At 37.7% G+C, this 21,058-nt stretch overlaps 2 protein-coding genes across 5 annotated transcripts in view; both read left to right on the top strand.

Moving 5' to 3' along the window:
• msh3 (mutS homolog 3 (E. coli)) overlaps positions 1–10,994 on the top strand; it is a 53,715-nt gene extending 42,721 nt beyond the window's left edge. For both annotated transcript variants that reach the window (XM_087849236.1, XM_087849235.1), the window contains exons 22-24: positions 8,588–8,720; positions 8,868–9,036; positions 10,626–10,994. In XM_087849236.1, the coding sequence (XP_087705362.1) occupies positions 8,588–8,720; positions 8,868–9,036; positions 10,626–10,707 (384 nt within the window). In that variant the 3' untranslated portion in view covers positions 10,708–10,994. The remainder of the gene's footprint in view (positions 1–8,587; positions 8,721–8,867; positions 9,037–10,625) is intronic.
• Positions 10,995–12,203: 1,209 nt separating this feature from the next.
• LOC102795854 (ras-specific guanine nucleotide-releasing factor 2) overlaps positions 12,204–21,058 on the top strand; it is a 41,207-nt gene continuing 32,352 nt past the window's right edge. For all 3 annotated transcript variants that reach the window (XM_087849233.1, XM_087849232.1, XM_087849234.1), the window contains exon 1: positions 12,204–12,862. In XM_087849233.1, the coding sequence (XP_087705359.1) occupies positions 12,587–12,862 (276 nt within the window). In that variant the 5' untranslated portion in view covers positions 12,204–12,586. The remainder of the gene's footprint in view (positions 12,863–21,058) is intronic.

Raw genomic sequence — 21,058 nt, 5'->3', positions numbered from 1 at the left:
CCTTGAAAGATCTTGCCCAAGAAATCTAAGGCCGTCATTGCTGTAAAAGGTGCTTTGAGTCCAAGTAAACGATGTGAATGCCAAGTAGGATATTTCAGACCTTTTTCCTGACTGTATAAAATTCTCCACCAAAATGTTCTTTGCTTTGTCAATGTGCAGTAGTGTGTATAGATTGATGAGGGGAAAAAATAATGAATCCTTTTCAGGCTGAGATATGTCTAAAACTTAAATGAGTCTGCACTGTATGTCCTTTCTGTAAAATGTGAGTAGAAGTAAGTAAAGTTCTACCAATAAGTTTTTTTTTGTTTACCGTTTTGTACTCGAATACAATTTGAATATTCACATCTCCTTACCCTTAGTATCAAAGGGAAGGTGTTACCAAAAAAGTGCGAGCACTGTGTAGGCCGTGTTTCCTTTTCCTTATGCTTTAATAACAACTTGCAATAAGAAGAGGAAGACACCCTGTTCTTAGTAAATGAGTTTAGATGAATTGGCATTATACGCCCAACTACATTTCAGGTGTGCCAAATATGGTCATGTCAAGTCATGGAAATGGTATCTCCCAGTCTTGTTCATGAGTAAGAGAAGAGTAGAACAAGCTCACCAAATGTTCAAAGCGGTTTTTATCAGTGTTGCCTGGTGACTGTACAGACAATTTTGATGTCCTGTTGAAAATGTTGAAGCTTGCTTTCCATTCATTTGGATGTTTTGAATTACCTTCAAATTAACTACCTCCTGTGGAGATGTTGCAAATTGGCAAGAGCTGGTTGTAGGGGGGCTTTAACTTTATGCTACTCTTTTTCAGTGCTGCAGTCCTTACCTCTAGTAAGGCGCTTGACTACTAAAAAGCGGTCTTTGTTTAAACAAAAGACGTCAAATTACACACCAGCGGTATATTTTCACAAAATCTTCCACTCTCTCACACACAAGCACCTCACCGAGAGCCTTGTTACCTGTGTGAGCCGAGAATACAAAGGGTGTTGAGTTTGAACTGCATTTGAGTCTAATTGGATAGAGGGAAGTAGCAAGACAAAGAGACGGGAGTAGTAGTATTGACGCCTTTTTCCAGCGGATCATATTACTGGCTGGAAGCACACTTTGGAGCATGCATATGATCTTGTTTTGCACAAGATATGAATATAAAACAGTTCTAATAAGTCTTTCAAGGTGCAGATGCAGAGACCTGGACCTGAGACAAATTTGGAGCTTTAAACCAGATTTAGAAACATACTGGAGGAAACAAGGTGACTCAATACCAGGCAATCATCATCTTTAGGAAAGGGCAGGTTATTAGTCTGTTTGTCTGTCTCTGTGGCGGTCTGTATAAAATCTCCTTTGTAAACAAACAGCTGTATGCTAAAAGCCTGGAATATGGAAACACGACAGATGACAACTGAGCTTTAATTGGTGATGTTACATCAGGCTTCTGTTTTCAGCTCATTTTACTTTGCCAGACTGATAAACAAAATATCTTTTTTGTTTTTCCTTCAAGTTTTTTAAGGTTTAAAACATTTGCATTCTAGAAAAATGGGCAGAGATAGTGAGAAATGTTAAGTGTCCGTTTTCTCAACCTCAAGGAGTATTTGTTTTTTTAACTGCTTGTGGGTAATACTTTGGATTTTCACTCTTTAAAAACCTGATATCTCGCCCAATGGTAGCAGGGATAAACTCTCACAACCCCATCCTGACTCCAGTAAGGATAAGCGGAAGAGAATGGGAAAAATTCTTAATGAATTAACTTTATCAATGACTAATTAATTAGTTAACTAATTGTTTCAGCTCTGATTTCTTCAGCTCTCAGTGCACCCCGGGGTGGTCTGGTAATTAGCAACCATTAGCACTTAATCAGATCATTTTCCAGACTGCAACCTCCTCCTGTCATGCTCAGTTTTTTTTGGTCCAGTGTCATTAAACAGGTGTAAATAAAAAAATTGCAGACTGCAATGATTTTTGGAATTTGTAATAATGCATTTAATATAAAATAGTACAACATAAACAATGGGGCACCATACCAAATATTACAACTTAGACATTTTCATTGATATAGAAATTTTTTTTATAATTTTGAATTTGTTTTATGAACACTTTCAAAGACTACATACTGAATCATGCCATTACTGGATATGAAAAAGAGCATCTCAGAAACGGCGGGGAAGCGTTCACAACATGTTTACCACTGTGTTGCATCACTTCTTCTTTAAACAGCACTCTGTAGGTGTTTAGGCACTGAGGAGAACAACTCCTGAACTTTTGCAAGCAAAATCATCTTCTAAAGCATATTAAATCTGCACAGAATTTGGGGTGTATATTTTTGCATTTTTTTGTTTTTTGATGAACCAGATGTTTTCAGCAGGTGATAGCTCGGACTGCAGGCAGGATAGTTTATGACTGTTGCTTTTACTGCAAAGCCAAGCTGTTGTAGCATGAGCAGAATGTGGTTTGGTACTAAAATAGGAAAGACCTCGACTTCCAAAGACACTTTGTGAATACTGGCTTATGTTGCTACCCAATATCTCTCTCTCTCTCTCTCTCTCTCTCTCTCTCCCCCTCTCTCTCTCTCTCTCTCTCTCTCTCTCTCTCTCTCTCTCTCTCTCTCTCTCTCTCTCTATATATATATATATATATATATATATATATATATATATATATATGTATATATGTATGTATATATGTATGTATATATGTATGTATATATATGTATATATGTATATATGTATATATGTATATGTATATATGTATATATGTATATATATATGTATATATGTATATATATATATATATATATATATATATGTATATATATATATGTATGTATGTATATATATATATATATATATATATATATATATATATATATATATATATATATATATATATATATATATATATATATATATATATATATATATATATATATATATATATATATATATATATATATATATATATATATATGTATGTATATATATATATATATATATATATATATATATATATATATGTATGTATATATATATGTATGTATATATATATATATATATATATATATATATATATATATATATATGTATGTATATATGTATGTATATATATATATATGTATGTATGTATGTATATATATATGTATATATATATATGTATGTATGTATATATCATTTGTCTTTATAGATGTCCAGATTACTTATGCCATATGCACTAATTCACCCTTCTAACATCGCAGATGCTGGCTTTTCAACTGTGTGGCACATGGTCTCTCTCTCATCTTTAGCTCAAAGGATGTAGCTTCCATCCACAGAACAGTTTTCTGCTTTGCATCAGTCTCTGTGGGGTTTTTTACATTTATTATTAATAATATTAGTATTATTGTGCTATTAGAAGTTTTAACTTGGATTTGAGGATGGAGTGGCACTGACAGCAGTTTTCAGAAATGTTGCTGAACCCATGCAGTGATTTCTTTTCATTACATTACATGCCTGAGGGCCTAAACATCATGGCTAGTCAGTATTAGTTTATGTCCTGGCCCCTTAATTACAGAGATTTCACAGATTCTTTAATATTATGCAACACAGAAAAATGATGACATTATGCTATTCTTATTTTGTTTTTAAACTATTTGCCCACATTATCTTTCACAGACTAAAAGCCCCCAGTTTTAATTCTGGAAAATTCCGAGATGCCCTTAGTCTTGTTACTGCTTTGTTGCCAATTAACCTAATTAGTTGTGAGAGGGTGTTTCTTTTTTTTCTTTTTTAGCATTACACAACTTTATTTTTTCATCTGTCCCACCTCTTTCGAAATGCGATTCTAGCATGAAATCTAAAACAGTAACACATATAAGCCTTCATCAGGGAGAAAACATTCATGGACAAAAGTTCATGAACACACTGAATCTTTTCCAGTGGTATTCCACCAATAAGGCCCTTCGACATATGGACTTCCACCAATAGCAAGCTTCCACTTAGGTTGAGAGTGAACAATGCCACCTATAGGACGAGTCTTCAGAATAACCTGAGGAGATGCAAGACGCCAAAAAGATACCAACAAACATTCAGTCAATTCAATCCAAAGCTGCACCAGCCACAGATAACCATAAATCCATCGTCGAAGGCAAATAACGGTTCTAACAATACAGTTCAGTTTATAAAATAAGAAGTAAAATCATTTAGTGGCCTGTAGTTTAGAAATCGCCAAAGCTTCCGTTCGGTTAAGACTCCTTTGTCTGTTACCTTTTTGTATTGAAAGAGGAATGTGGTCAATTCCATCGGCTTGCAGTGTAGAAGGGCTACCATTATGAAAATCCAGGTGGTGCTTGGCCATGGGGTAATTAAATTTGCTCGTCCGCTAACCTATCCTGCAACCTTGTTTTTGTTCTACCAATGGGAAAAACTTTGCAGCTGGAATACTCTCGCCTATAAGCATATATTTCTCAAAACACAATCGAATTTCATGGATTCAACATTTCAGATTTGGTCTTTTTCAAATGTTTAATTGGTTTACACATCATTTTATTGCACTGTACTCCACGTGTTTTGAAAACGAGACTGTACTGCGTGTGTTGTTTGAGGAGTGTGGGAGTGACCCTGCACATCTCTTTTAGACAGATGTATTACTACTGACATGTGACCTTTCTTAGAGCGAGCGGTTAGTGGGCTGATCCTGGAGCCCGCTTGGACTCCCGCAGCAACCTGTCTACTGTGATGATGTGAAATTTAGGCCTGCTCCACCACGAGAGATCGTACATACACTCTTGTCATTACTGTCATCACTGGGCTCGGTGGTTAATTATAGCAGTTTTTATATCAGTCGTTAATGTATTTTCAGTTTTCAAATCAGTTTATAGCGAGTGGGAGAAATGGTTTTCACAGTACTTCTGCACTCACTTCTCCATTTACATGATTGGGTTGTTAAAGTAATCAGGAAAAGGAAATGCATTTATTTTCGTTAACAGCTTTCAGCGGCTGTCTTGAGAGAGCAGCGCTAGGTAAAATGTTTGTGCATGCATTTGACAGAGTGAGTGCATGCACCACTCGCTTTTTGTGATTTACATGTCTTAACCTTAATGCCACAGTTCAGCCGTGTAGCCTTTGGATAGCTCCCAGGATTGACGGAGATTAAAGAATCACAGGATGGAGTGACGTGCCTTCACTTTGCTGAATATCTCTCCAGAGCCTAAAACGCCTAAATTTGGTATTTACAGTGAAAGGCAAAAAAAACCAAAAAACTGAAGTGACTGAAAATGAAAATCCTTAAGACAAAGGGAAAAAAGTAAACAGACTAGGAGAGGGTGGTGGTGGGGGGTTTACACAATAGTTTGTATTGATTCAGCATACTGCAGGGGTACAGAGGCACTTAAGTAATGCCAAGCCAAAGAACAGTTGATATTGATGCTCTGTTCTTTGTTTTTCAGCTACTGCTTTGGCTTAGTTGCAGTAACACATTGTTACATAATGTAACATTTGTTGTAATACCTACCATTTGGTGCACAGTATGTATTACTTAATCTCTTTTCTTTTTTCTTTTTGTCTTTCTATTATTTTTCCTCTTTTTTTTAGAAATAAAAAAAGTAAGTACATGGATAAATATACTATTAAGTCAAAAGACTAAGAAAAACTTGATAGAACAAAATGCAGATATTGGTAAATTAGTGCTGTTGTTGAAGTGGTTAAAAATGTCAGCACACAGACTGGTGAGTATGCCAGAAAAGAATTGCAGAGGCCTTAAAGGTCATCAAAAGTTCCAGTTCTTAAATTTCATTTGGTCTTATTGGCAGTTCCAAGTTTCCATTTTCTCCTCTAATATTTTGTCTTCGATCACAGTGGTTGTCAGCCTAAACTGTGATCCATATGCGCATGTGATCTCATTTTTGTTATTCATTGTTTCCTACCAAAGTAATTTTCTGGTGACCCCTTATATTCATTTCATGACCCACTGGGAGCCTCGGTGTAAATACAGCTGATCTAATACATGGATTATCACAAATTCTATAGACATTTAGGATTCCTACTGACTTAAGTGATCCCCTAACTAAGCTTCATTACCACATTTGTGATTTAACAATTCTGATGAAACTGAATACAAATCTTCAAATCATTCTCAGAATAAATGCATCCTAAATTCTCCATCCAGGGAAATTACTTTGAGTCATGTCCAGAGATTGCAAAATTAATGATATTCTAAGCAGCCTCGGGTATACTCTGTTTCTCTCAGTTAGCAATATTAGCATGTTAAAAATGTAAACTCAAATATAGAAATGGCACCATCAATTGGGAGAGGTTAGAATCAAGACTGACTCTCTAGGCAAGGGAATTTAACACACTAGAAATTCCACGTGGAGTGTATTTGATGGTTTGTGGCTCTTCTTGAGTCACTAATTTTTGCTCACTCTGATTGCTTTTGAATCCATTTTTATTTCACCAATATTTCAACTCCCTATCTATTAAAAAGGACGGATGCGTGAGGCTGTTACATCTGCTGGAAACTTATTTGGCATTGATGGAGGCAGGTTTAAGTGACTGTGTTTAGCCTTAGAATCAGGCGCATTGCTGGAAATGGACATAAATGTCTCATCTAATATGTTTCCATGCTGCACATTTGTTTTGCAGTCAAGTAATCACTGTACTTCCAGTACAGTGATTACTTGGTAGGTTTCCTCAGAACAGCTTTTTAACTTTTTTGCATGTTGCATTTTTTTCATCTTTTCACACTGGGCAGAGAGAGAGGAAGGCTGCTCTCAAACAAAATAACTGTTTTCTAAGAAGCAACATTATTCTTGCACAGTGATTAGTTGATTAGCTGTTTTGTGCTTAGTCCTTTAATGTAATAAACATAGTCTAGTGATAGTGGGATATCAAATTTCCTATAAGCTTATAATCTTCTGTATGGTTTGTAAGAGGCAGAGTTTTTGAATGGTAGTATTTAAGGTCAGCCCTAGTGGGGGGGAAAAGAAAAGCTTCACAGGCTTTGTAGTCTAGAAGTCTGGATGTTTACAAGTAGAGCTGCCTTATTAATCAGAGCTTTCCTCTGGACACCCGTTTCACAAGCCTTTACTTTCCTTTCAATATCTGCAGCCCATCTTAAAGTAATCGAATGGGTACCTTACAAGTGCATTAGTCTTTAGGAGGCCCATTTTCATCACAGTGGGTATAAAAACGCTTATCTCTCTAGACTGACGATCTAGCATTAATTAACCAGTGGATACCATACTTAATGGTCTCTGTGCAAAAATAACTATTTTACCATTGTTTTATAGATGGAGCACATAACATAAAGTCCATAAACTGGAAACTGAACTCATTTTGAAACCTGTTGATAAAGATTTCAAGATTCCTTTTGCCCTTTTAAGTCCAATTTTCCTCCTTTGTTGTGGTCATTTACTGTATCCAAGCTTCAATCAGATAAGATGAAGCTGACTCAGTCTGAGTTCCAATGTGCTCCTAAGCTTAAGGATAATGGTATGATGTGGCACTTTTACAGTCCTGCCACGGTGATAAACGTGTGTGAAAGGAGTGAAGAAGTGGGTGGTCTCCTTCTTAAGCAAAGGGTAATCTCTGTCCAACTCTCAGGAAAAAACGGTCTATGAGCAATATAACATAACACGATTTCCCTAAATGTTACCATAACATAAAAATGATTGAATAATGAATCATTCTTGTTTTTTTTCTGTACAGCCACTCTCCAGGTCAGGGCTGTTGTGATGGCTTTACCATACACACTGCTTTTCTGATTGCTTGCCTTTTTGCCTCCACATGTGCTGGCTTTGGATTATTATTGGTGCTGGGAATAATGAGCCAAACCTAGGTGATGGCTTGGGTTTAGGAATATTATTATTGGCAGCAGAGGAAGCATCACATCATCCTAATCAGAACTCTTCATGTGGGCTGCAGGTGTGACAGAGATTGTTTAAGCTGTTGCAACATCAGAATTGAAAGTTAATTTTTGCACTTTCGAAGCTTCAGTAGATACTAGTTATGAGTGGACTATCCCAGCAACAACACCTTGAATTGTTGGAGAATTTGTTCTGTTGATGTCATCAGGTAGCCTTGGTTTTACTGAGCTCAGTGCAGCATGCACACAGAAAGCTTTTGCACCTTTATTTTATAGAGTTCATGCATACATTCTGTGCAAACCACAGTCAGATGTTTTGTTTTTTTTTTAATATATAGGCATTATGTAGAGCTTCTGAGTAGGTGTGAATGTGGTAGTTGCATTGTCAGTAAACAGTAATGTGCCAGACATGGCAGCTGGAGGCTCATATAATGTTATCACTGGATCGCCTGCGCTCACTTTTTTTGTTGCAGTTTACGTAGATGAAGAACATTTTCTGCAACAAAAGTGACAACCATTTCTGGGAGGCTGCAGAGCTTCAAGCGCAATGATGCCATCCCTACCTGCAGCTTGCTGTTTTTTACTGAATAGTTTCTCACACAGTGTACCAGTTGCTTTTGAAAATGGATGACCCTGTTTGTGCTTTTATCCTGATCCTTAACATTTTAAAGAATAAGTGTAAAAGACTGAAGAAGTTTCCAGAGGTGCCATGTACTCAATGTTTCTGAATGTTATCGCTTATCCATCTCACTCTCTCTCTTAGGTGAAAGCCCTAACCTTGTTTGTAACCCATTATCCTCCTCTGTGTGAGCTGGAGCGGGTGTATCCTGAACATGTGTCTAACTACCACATGGCTTTCTTGCTCAATGAACCTGATATCTCTGCTGACACTGATGGTATGTACACACTGTTTTCAGTGTTTTCATTAATTTTTGGTTTCACTGTTGCTTCGAATGATTGGAATGATTTTAACTTTGGTCATTTGCAAATGCTTGACACTTTGAGATTGTAATATATTACGTGTATATGATGTGCACTAACAGATGGAGAAGTTCAGCCAGAGTTCATTACCTTCTTATACCAGTTAACTGAAGGAGCTGCAGGGCGGAGCTATGGTCTGAACGTTGCCCGACTGGCTGACATCCCAGATCCTATACTGCACACTGCTGCTCACAAAGCCAGAGAGCTGGAGAAAGTGGTCGACGCTAGAAGGTACGCGTTCACATTTAACCATTTCGTAAAGGGATGATTCCACTTAAATTGCACATTGAGATCAGTTTAATAGTATGAGGATCAATGTATGCTGTAGTTCTGGAGTAGATTCTAAAAGGATTCAAATTTTTTCAGCTGAAAACCTACTTTAGAAATTAGCATGGAGAGTCAGAATGGACGCATCCCAACTTTAAAACAATGCAGTAGCCTGAATTTGTTCAGCTATCAGTGGGGTGGTGAAATTCCAGAGGTACAATTCATGTAACAGATATGTGTGTGAAGGTTTACAAGAGACCAAAAACTGTGTTGACTTTTCTAATACTAACATGAACTGTGGAAATAAGCCTTTTGTTCCCAGATGATGCACTATTTATGCCTGCTTTGATTTTTTTCAAATGATTGGCACCCCTGTAGTGTTGCTAAATAACTGGGCTTTTTTCCCATGCAGGGGTAAAGTGAGACTGCCAAGTTGAATTATGGGAATTTTAGAAACCAGTGTTTTTGGAGTGTCAGCTATGTTAAGAACTAAAAGGCAGAAAACCTGAGCTTCTGCTGCTATATAATTTCTTTTATGTCCTCTAACTTTGTGTGAGTGTGATACTGTTTTGTTTGAGTATCCTATAAGTCTTCCAATAAATTACAAAATGCCCCAGTCCTGTGTTTTGGAGAGTTTTATGAAAAAATAGAGCCTGGAAGCTGAAAACTAGGGTTGAAATGTGTGCCATGAAATAATAAAACTCAAGGGAGCTCTACAGACATGAAACTGAATGTTTACTTCAGCTTCAACACTCAAATGAGCTAGATTTTATACTTGGGCTGCCACATCTCAATCAGAAAATGTACCAATATTCTTGGAAAATCAGTGCGGACTTTGTCCCCTTCATCAAGACAGGGAAACCTACAAGCAAATCCATGGCAGAATATATGCAGCCAGTGAATAAATTTGAAGAAACTGGAAAAAAAAAAAAGCCTTAGTCACAGTTTGTCATATGTCCAGTCCTATTTTCCACTGGATAATTTTATTGGACACTTTCAGAAAGGAAGTGAAAATACTGTGTTCCTTAATGCTTATGCAGAGAACTTTCTTTTAGGATCAAAATCAGAAAGATTTAGCCTACAATCAAGTTAAAAAGTAGAAATATGACCAATTCCATGTTTTTTCTTTTTGTTTTTTGTTTTTTGCAAGCAAATTATCAGCATATTGCACATTTATCCAAAAGCAGTCTTCTGTCTCTGTAAATTTGTAAAACGCCACTATCCTCGCTGTGTAACAGACAGCCTGCTGGGAGCTGAGTGTTGCTTAGCTTCCTCCAAAGTAATTCTCACATTATTTTCTCACCTGTCAGAGTAATCCTCCCTATATGAAATGTTTGTCCTCTGTTTGAGTGAAGCCAAACAATGCACAATAATCACGCACAGAGGAGTTTGAGGTGCAGCTTGCAGGTTAGGAATATGGATTTTACTGTACACAGCTATGTGTGAGAGAACAGTGTGTTTAGACTGTAAGCATATTGGGCAGTGTGAAGACAGGCAATGTTGTACATGCAATACTGTGTGAAACATTTAAGTCTTTGTCTCTTTCTCTTTAGAAAGAATAAGAAACTTCTCTCAGATCTTTGGAGGATCTCCGACAGATCATCCCTCATGAAATGGCTACAGTCAAACTCTTGACATCACCGGAACATTATTCACACCATTGTATGAAGAAAAAAGTCCCAATACCAGTGAACGGGAATACTTTGAGAAGAACAAAAGTACAAATATGCTGACCTGATGTAGTACTTGAGGCTGCTCCTTTTCTAGTGTGTACGTGTGGATTTGTGGGAAAAAAAAGGATTTTAACCATCTCAGGTTCTGACAGTCATCACATTTTCCACTGTAACTGTCATAATGTCAATAATACCAACTGATCAAGATTGTAGTTATTTAATAATTATTAAAAATAAATTCAAACCTGCCTTACTTGCTGGTCTTCTTTGATTTAGCATTTTTTAATTCCATTCGGTTCCTGTCCATATGTGGCATCCACAAAACCAATTGTGCAACTTCACTTATGATAGCAGGTTTAGTTTAGTTATGTTTATTCACAAATCAATCAAAGTTCAACTTCAAACCTGATTAATATTTTAAATAATAAGTATAAAATAATTTATGAAATGTGTTCACAAAGAGCTTATCAAACATCAGATAATACGCACCAAATATATATATATATATATATATATATATATATATATATAGGTATATATGTATATATGTACACACACACACACACACACAATATCCTATCCTAACATACATTATGATATTACCGATAATACCGTCTACAATAAAAAACATAGTTAAAGTCAAAGTATTCAAGGCGCATAGCAAGGGCCTCGGTGATTTAAAAAAAAAAAAAAAACAGAAAATAAAAATGAAGTTAAGAATAAAAAGTAAGAGTGACATTGCAAAAGATTAGTGCAAATTGCATTAATACATAATATGTACGCTATGAATTTAAGAAACAGCTGCAAGAAGGTATATATATATATATATATATATATACTGCAGGTTTTGAAGGATCCTTGCCATATAGGGTTCAAAATCAAACATTTTATTAGCAACTGTCGTATTAAAGTCCGTTTGAAGACAGACAGATTGCTTTGAAGCTCATTCCAAATTTGTGGACCTCTAGAACAACCCCAAGTTACTCAGAGATTCAAGTTACACAGGAGCTGTGTTAACAGTGTCTACTGTAGCCTAAAGCCTTCCTCATCCCTCAGCCAAAGATAAGAAGCAAACTGCAGAACTTTGGTAACATTTTTCTCCGTTTCAAACTTGAGCTGACGCCGAGTTTATCACGCCCAGCAGCTCCCCCTGGAGCATCGAAAGGTTTTTATCTATTTAAGTGTTTAAGATTTAAAAGATTAGATTAAAAAAACATGCATAGGAATAACCCGAAATATCTGTAAACTTAACTTGGATATAAAATGAATTCCCAAAACTACAAAACATTTGTTGTTGGAAAAATGTACAGAAATAATTCACATTTGCTACACTGTAAGCTACATCTTTAAAGACCTCACTCACTCTCAAAAACGACCAACTCACTGTCGCTCCGCCTTTAATTCCGCCAACTCCAAGATCAGCGCGCATCACCAGAGAGAGAGAGAGCGAGAGAGACCTAGTGAGAGTGAGTGTGCGATAGAGAGAGAGTAAACCACTGCCAAAGCCGATTACAGTGTATCAGGACTGCGACTCTGTGTCCACTTAAGAGGGTTCTTCCCTCTGTGAGCGGCACGCCTCTCGCTTTCTCTCGCTTTTCATTTGTTTGATTTTAAAAGCGAAGGATGGATTTATTTGAGTGAATGCGGGACTCGGGCATCTTTACTATGAGTTCCTCTGCAGAAGCGCTTCCGTCAGCGGGGCAACTTTTCTATGCACCACGGCGCCGCTGAGCCGCCCGTCGCTCTGTGGCAAAGTTTCCACGCAAGCCCGGGGGAACATGGGCTCGCGGTGAACGCACCGGTTGTCGCACTTTCTTTTGTCTACACAACAGTACGACAACATGCAGAAGAGCGTCCGCTACAACGAAGGGCATGCGCTATTTTTGTCGGCGGTCGCGCGTAAAGATGGGACTAAGCGCGGCTACCTGAGCAAGAAGACGGCGGAGAATAGCCGATGGCACGAGAAGTTCTTCGCCCTTCACCAGAATGTACTGTTCTACTTTGAGAACGAGCAAAGCGCGCGCCCTGCTGGGATTTACCTGTTGGAAGGATGCACCTGCGAGCGCGCGCCGGCTCCCAAGATGTCCACCACTGGGAAGGAGGCGCTAGAGAAGCAGGTGAGATTGAATGCCAACAGGGGAAGTCAAATCACCGAACCTTGCTGTGAATGAGCGCGTTCAAACGTCTAATGTCACCTGCCACAACTTTTAAAAACGCTGCATATCCCAATCCCACTGACGTCACTAACATCATAAACTGAGCCAGGCACTCAGTGTATAGAAGTGTGTCAAAGAGAGGAAGATTACCAAAACCAGTCGTGGTTTTTCAAAGATATTTTGTATTGACTTACTTGTGTCGAGTGTTACACATTCTTATATTAATCAGAATTACACGATCAAATCTTCTCCTCGCTTTATTACAGACGGCAATATATAAAGAGCAAAGAGATCATGCAGCCTCAGACTAAGGTGCCTGCAGCAGCTCATCCTCTCTGCTCGCTTCAAAAAGCCCTGCAGTGAGAAGAGCTCGGAGTGCATCCTCCCAGAGCAGGTGACCATTCCCTGATGTGCCATAGAGAGGTGGGGGGGTGGGGGCACAAAGCTTTCACACCTCATATCTTTGTCCACAAGTTTAAAAGTCAAGTACTTCTTGCTGTCTTTGACACTATAGCTGAAACAGCTTTCTGTCTCCGTGAGGTCATGAGCTGCCAGTTGCAAAGACAAAAACTGAATGAATCAAGTAATCCCATCAGTTTAAAGGATTTATTCCAACACATGGGTTATTTTTGTTTCCAAATATGAATTATGAAAACCACAAGACTGAAAGATGTATGTAGCTTCAACTCAAATTCATGTCAGTCTGACAGAGTCCAACAAAACAGTGCAGCAACAGGTTCTTTGTCCAAGGATACTTGGCATGCAGTCAGAAGGAGCCCGGGATCAAACCACCAACCTTCCGATCAGCCTGCTCTACCTCCTGGGCTACACCCACCCCATGTAAAGTTTTATGTGTGTAACATAAAATGAACATGTTCTATAAATCGTGTGTTCATCTTTTTTACTTCATTGCTGAACAAAACAACATTGAAGCTGTCATTAGCTTAGCTGTTGTTTGGTTTCTAAGAAGGATTTAGACTTGTGTTGTCTGGGTCAAGGCTGGCCAATCACTTATTACCTGTTGCCCAGAAGCTGCAATTTGAACTGAACTATTGGTTTGCTCTCAACCAGGCTGCTGTCTCCTACAAACATAAAGTCCATCTAAATGTGCAACTGAATTGCTGATCATTTGACCAAAGGTGTATTTAATCCCTGCACAACTGTTAGCCTACTGGAAACTTTGAATAGCTTTACTGTATTTTTGACAACTTATTGAAACTCTTGTGTATATATATATATATGCCATATATATTAATGTTTTAATAATAATAATAATAATCAAATCATTACAAGCAGCAGGAGCACAAGTGACCTAATTATTTTGCTGAACTGATAAATTGTAGCCCTGTGACTATGTGGTGGGCGTACCCCACCTCTTGCCTTATGAAAGATGGGATAGGCTAGAGCCCACTCCACCTTCTGCGAATTGGTTAAAAAGATGGACAGATGAGGATTAATTGGAAAATATAGACATGTTGGGTCCATATTTTGGCTGCAAAAGAAGTAAAATGAAAATCTACATTTCAGAATTTATGCTTGGAATGCAGCTGCAAATACCAGATGATCTGGATCTGTTTCAAAATGCAGCTAAATGATAGAGCAACAGCCCTCCTGTGACTGGAACTACAATTTCAAATAAACCTCTGCAAGTTAAAGTCAATTATTTCTATGCAACTTTAATTTGCAATACAGGACTCACTGCTGAATCCTTCAAATCTGAAAAGGGTCAAGGTTTAATACATTTACAGCAGGGAAATATTTTAGGGGGAAACTGTTGTGACAGAGCTCTTGGAAGTTGCCTCAGCATTGTTGCTCCGAGAGTTAGCACATCTTGTTGCTAGGAAACATTTGAATTAACATTTGAAAATGCATTTCATTGATAAAAATTAATTAATTAATTAAAACAATTGCCTGTTTTTTGTCATACACTGATTAATCTTAGGGCCATATCAATCAGTGAGTCAGTCTTATGGTGAAAAGGTTATAACAAAAAAGACAGACTTACATTGGCTTTATGGAAGAAAAGGGAAGCAGAATAATGCCTGCTCCTGATTGCAGTTTTTAGCAAACCTCGGGGACTGTGTGCCAGCGTCATAGCCATAAAAATGGAGGGGGAGGGATACACTGGAGAGTGCTGACTTTTTACTCTGTGAGGAAGTATTAAATAGACAGTGAGTGGATGCAAATTTAATCACGTAAGAGGTAAGGAGAGGTCAAAAAAAGCCAACCAATAATAATCACTCAACGATATCCATCTCCACCTACTAATACAGTTGATTTGAATATACAGAAAATTAATTCCAGATGTGTAGGAATAGAAGGATAGAGAGTAGGTCCAGCACTGCCGCTTTGAGTCTTTCTGCATGTTAATATGTTGTTACTATTGATGATTAAATGAGAATAAGTCTTGCTTTTGTAAGAGCAAAATTACATGTTGTTCCAGCTGCTAATATTGGCATTGATGTAGGCATAAAACCTGTCTCTTTTGATGTTAGAGAGCTTGGCAAGTATTATGTTGTATTTAAACCTTTTTTTAAAAAAAAAACATTCCCACTGACTGTCTCACTCTCTCCCTGTCTGTCTCACTTTCATACTACAGCTGTGATGTTTAATTAGGGTTATTTTCAATCTGACCTCAGCTGAAACCTCGAATGCTGCTAGTGTGTGACTGTTTAACTACATAGCTATGCACACAGGAGGAACAACATAACTCTGACATTTTGTCTGGCTCATGAGGCCGTGTGTGGGCTTTTGTGTTTCAGATGATCAACACTTCAGTAAAGGAGGATTTCCATGTTCAGTTTGATCCCGAGTTTTATCCCTTATGTAAGTGTTTAGTTCAGAATGACAGAGAAAAGCCTTCCATATTGCCATTAGTTGCTCTTTCTCCTCACTGTTAGTCTGTGCAGAGTGAATCAGCCAGCAACCTGCAGTATGACACCCCCACAGTGAGCCACAATAGAACCACACAAAGAACACACAGCCTCTCTCCCTTCTTTTCTCCCTGTTGTACTCCGATAGACACAAACCCTTCAAATAATTTGGAGAGCATTTACACCAGTCTGAATGGTTTCCACAGCGACTGTGAACCCGCTTTGCTTATGTGAATATGCATGCATGTGTAAAATATGTGTAAAAGGCTGCTACAATCAGCTGTGTATAATTGTCAAACTCTCCCTCCCCCCTTCATCAAGCGACCAGTTGTTTATTGATTTTAAAGTGAAGCACAATTCATTAGAGGCCATGAACCAGATGACCATTAGTCACTGGTGGAGTCTCTCTTCAGCTTGTCACCCATATGTCAAACTGTGCTGAGCAGCTCATTGTGTTTGGTTCTGTAAAGGCCATTGTAAAAGCAAATAAGCTATAACCTGTTTGCACCAGGGTCTAATAAAAAATAATAGAGAGAACAGGAATGGTGATCAGGTGCAGGGACCGAAAGTTGTTAGAAGCTTTGAGAAGTTTCTTCAACAAAACTTGCCATAGTGGGAAAGTGAGACAGTCAGCGGCAATGTTTAAAAAAGATTATGCTGAATAAAAGTTTATAACAGAACATTTGTGGCAGTTTGTTTTTATTTATTATGTGGTCCCACATGTTTGTTCATCCTTGATTTGACTAAAAATGGTATTAGATAGGGCAGCGGTGGCAGCGTGGAGGTTAGCACAGCAAGACGGTCCTGAGTTTGAGTCCACGATCTGGCTTCACCCTCTGTGCAGAGTTTGCGTGTTCTCCCCATGTTTGCGTGGATTCTCTCTGTTTCTTTCTACTCCAACTTCCTCCCACAATCCCAAGTCATACTACACTCAAACTACAATTTCCCTACAGTTAGGCACTATTGGCTAGATTTGCCAGATGCGACAGTAAGTGCCTGTAATTTACAACATTACCTTACATAACACTGAGTAAACCTAATGTGTGGCTTGATCGAGGTTTGAGAAACACTGGTTGAGATTGTGATGTGACTGACTCAGTGGATTGAGATCTGGTGACTGTGGAGAACATTTGTGCCATGTTCAGGAAACCAGTTTGAAATCATCTGAGAATTTTGGCATGGTGTGTTATCCTGCTGGAGGCAGCCATCAGAATATGAGTACACTGTGCGCATAAATGATTTGACATGATCAGCACTCAGATAGGCTGTGGCATTACCAATGCTCAGTTGGTTCTAAAGGGCACAAAGTACTTGAAGAACATTCGTAAACATTGACATTCTCGTGTTTAACTGTACAAAAACTGGGAACTCATGTTTACTGCTTGCTACATTTACACCTTTTAAATATCTATAAGTCGATCACAGGGAAGATCCCATGAAATGGCACAGCGTTGAGAGAGAATCAAAACTGACTTAAATGAAAAGGTTTTTAAAATTTCATAAAATTGTACAATAGCTTGCTGTTAATATCTTTTGTCTGTGAAGGAATAAATAACTCTCTAATAATTCTCACTTTTTGATCAGGAATCATATAATATTGTGGCTTGTTGCACTGTGTTTTCTAACCTCACATGTTTTCTAAAACCACAACATTTTAAGAAATGTTGCAATAAATTGTTTCCCTTTGCAGAGAGAACGAGACTTCTAAACATGAATATTTGTACAATTTGTGTTTGCAGCGTAGTTTGTTTGCTTTGAAGGAGACAGACTAATTGGACTACATTGGGATTGAATATTTCATAAGAATGGATGGGATGCATGGGAAAGGTGCAATCATTTATTTGAGTACTGTTTGAGTTTAATACAGTGTGTATGTGTAGCTACAGTATATTCACAGATGGGTTTCCTTTTACAAAAGTGAAAAGGTGGGGCGACACACTAGAGTTGAAGTGTCAGTGCTGACTTCCTCATGTTCATGCATGTGTGTGTAATTAGTTCTCATTAGAAAGCTCCTCTAGCTCCAAGTCCCCCTCTCTGGGTCTTGTGTTTTCACTATTGCGCGCATTAATTGGAACCGATTCATCCCGTACACCCTGAGTCTGATTTGCTTTTCTCTGCGGGCTGATTTTCATTTTGCTGTTAAGTTTTTTGCCAAGTGTTAGAGCCATTATGAAACTCATTAGTTTCAGAATTTAAAGCTGGCATCTAGCTTAAAATCTGTCTTGTGTTTGAAGTCTTGGTAACAATGGGAGCAGACCTTATGTACAATAAAACACTTATACTATAATAACTGTGAACAGTATCTGCTTTTAGCTAGTACTCTTCTGTGGAAAATGTCTGAGTATGTCAAAAACTACAGATCTACAACCATCTGTAGGCTTTACAGGAAAAAAGAGAAAATATCCAATGAATGGCAGTTCTTGGGGAAAAATTGTTTGTTGATGTTATGGGTCAGAGGAGAATGGCCAGACTGCTTTGAACCGAATGGCAGGTAACAGGTTGTTACAATCGCCGTAGAGAGTCTCTGAAAGCACAACACATGGAACCTTGAAGAAGATGAGATATAGCAGCAGAAAGCTACGCTGGGTACAATTCACACATAGGCTCTCCAAAATTAGACAGTAGAAGCTTGGAAAAACAATAACTGGTCTGACGAGTCTTAATTTCTGCTCTAACATATGGTAGTCTCAGAATTTGGTGTAAACGCAAAGAAAGGATATACTAGAGTTTCAGGCTGTTGTTGGTGTAATTGTCAGGAGGATATTTTTTGGGGTACTTTGTGCCACTTTAGCATTTGATCACCTTTTAAACACAGCAGTCAACCTGAATATTGTTTCTCCCAATGTCGGTCCCTTTATGACAACAGTGTGCCCATCTTCTGTGCCATGCCACAAACATCAGACTATTCCAAACTAGTCTCTTGAACATGACTCAAATGATTCAGATTTAGATCATGGATGTGCAGGTGACAAATCTGCAGCAGCTGTGCGAGCCATTATGTCAAAATTGACCCAAACCTCTGAGAGATGTATTGTTTAACTTAGTTTTATTTTTATATAACATTGTGTCAGCCAATTTTAGTTGTTTTTTCAAACTTAGTTTGAGTTCTAACTGTAGCAAACCATCTTACGAACAGCGTAGTTTCACTCACCTGGTAAATATTGCATTAAAATGTAATGTTTTTCTCCAAAATTAGATCATTAAAGGAAACAGGTGAGTAAAGATATTAACACTCTGCTGTTTCTTACACTATACTGAGTACCTTTAATTTTACAGGGCTAGTCCTATTTATAAAATTTGTCAGGCACCATGCTGCTACATTTTTGGCAGGGTACATGTGAGAATGATATAAATTGTATTTCTCAGCCAATGTTGGGCTGATCATCATTCTCCTCAGATGAGCTTAGAATGTTTGTCCATAGGTTGTTGAAGCTCTTGGAATTGAACCTCTGTATTCACAAGTGGTGTTATATCTGGAGCTGCTGCCATCTATTATACGTGATCCTTCTAGCTACAGGTATAGATATAGGTGATGTGTCTCTGACAAACTTTAGCATGAAGGAATACAACCGCCTGGTGCCTTCATATATGTTGTCTTTACTTATGAGGACTGGATTTTACAAGATCCTGTTAATTTTCTCAAGAAAAAAGTAAAACTGATCCACTGTCTGCTTGGAAGCCTCCGATGTTGCTCTCTGGGAATTACAGAGGATCTCCAATTCAGTATCTCCTCCATTAAAGCAATAAAGTCACACAGTCACTATAACGCAACAAATGTGTAAGATGAGGCCAAAAGCCTGTTGATGGCTTCATATGAGGGATTTGCTTTTGCATGTTTAATTTGTGTGTGTTTAACTAGTAGAGTAGGAGGATAGGAGTGAAAATAAACTGCGGAGGAGGGAAGCAATTTGATTAATCCCTTTTAAAATAAAATCTCAGATAGACAGGTAATCCCCAATCAGAGTTTTCTGGGGCAACAGTTATTAGTGTATTAGTATATATACAGTGGGTAGATATGTGTGAGAACAGTCTGGATATTTTATTTGTGTATGTGAGAGAGGAAAAGACTGCCCCAGACTTTATTATACAAACTTCTTTGAAGGAAGTGAACAGCATGGAGGGCAATGAAAAAACAGCGGGATGTGGGATGTTGATTCAGTGATTGTCACATTAGCTGGTAGCCTGCATCATTAGCTGAATTCGGTGGTTACATAAAGTACCGCTGCTGCCGCTGCTGCTGTCAGATTAATGTTTTGTGTCACGTTGCAACGACAAGTCTCCAGGAAGTGTATTTGAAAAAAAAAAGTTCATGTATTATATAGTAAATTAAAGCTTTTTGAAATTATAGAGTGGGGCTTACAGAAATATCGAAAGAAAGCCATTTCCACTGAAGTGAGAAAATGAAGCATGTCAAAACTAGCATTTTGTTGAGAGACATACTGTTTACTTTGATTGTGAAAGAAACGGAGAAAGAACTGAAAGGTTAAGTTTGAAGGTTGAAGAGAAACATCTTCTCAGGCGTTAGGATGATGACATAAGGAAGCTAGGATCTTAGGGGAAACGACAAAATACAAAATGACAAAATACAGACTTACATGTAAATAGATGATTATTTATATAGTGCTTTTCTGTTCTAATTGAGCACATAAAGTGCTTTCTTACCACAAAACCCATTAACACATTCACACAGTTATACAAGCATTTTTATCTACACCTAAGTACTTTTTCTAAACATTCACACACACTCCCTCCAATGAATGCACAGGGTTAGTGTTAGATTAAAACAAACTCCGACCCAAACAAGCAGCTTTCTGAAGTTCACTATTCTACTTGTTATGTTTGTTTAGCCTCTAAAAAATGTCTATGCCAATAGATTAATGATCCCAAGCAAAAGATGTACTTTGGATCTACTGATGAATAACAATAGAAATGTATTAAAAAGATTTTTAGAGGGATAGCTGTGCATGTAAACAACTTTACAGTTATAAGGTAAATCAAATCTGAATTATTGAGTGTAGAAGGTTTCCATGACAATAGTAGTTTTTTTTCTCCTCTCTTGTCCTTGGAGCATTTTATGAGCAGAAAATATTAATGCCCCATGGTAGCACAACAGGAGAGAAATGAGAGGAATATAAAGAAGTGATATGAGTCTGATCCAGAAGATTAGTGGGGAAAAAATAACCTATACTCTTTTTTTATCCTTCCAAAACTACTTCTCACAAATTATTATTTTTTATTGTTTAAGTAGCTTATTTGAATCTTGTAATAGCAAAATATATTTGGG

Source organism: Neolamprologus brichardi, chromosome 12 (assembly GCF_056152115.1).
Source record: "Neolamprologus brichardi isolate AB-2024 chromosome 12, ASM5615211v1, whole genome shotgun sequence".
NCBI lineage: Eukaryota > Metazoa > Chordata > Actinopteri > Cichliformes > Cichlidae > Neolamprologus > Neolamprologus brichardi.
The sequence above is the reverse complement of the archived record's forward strand: the minus strand, read 5'-3'. Positions and strand labels throughout refer to the sequence as shown.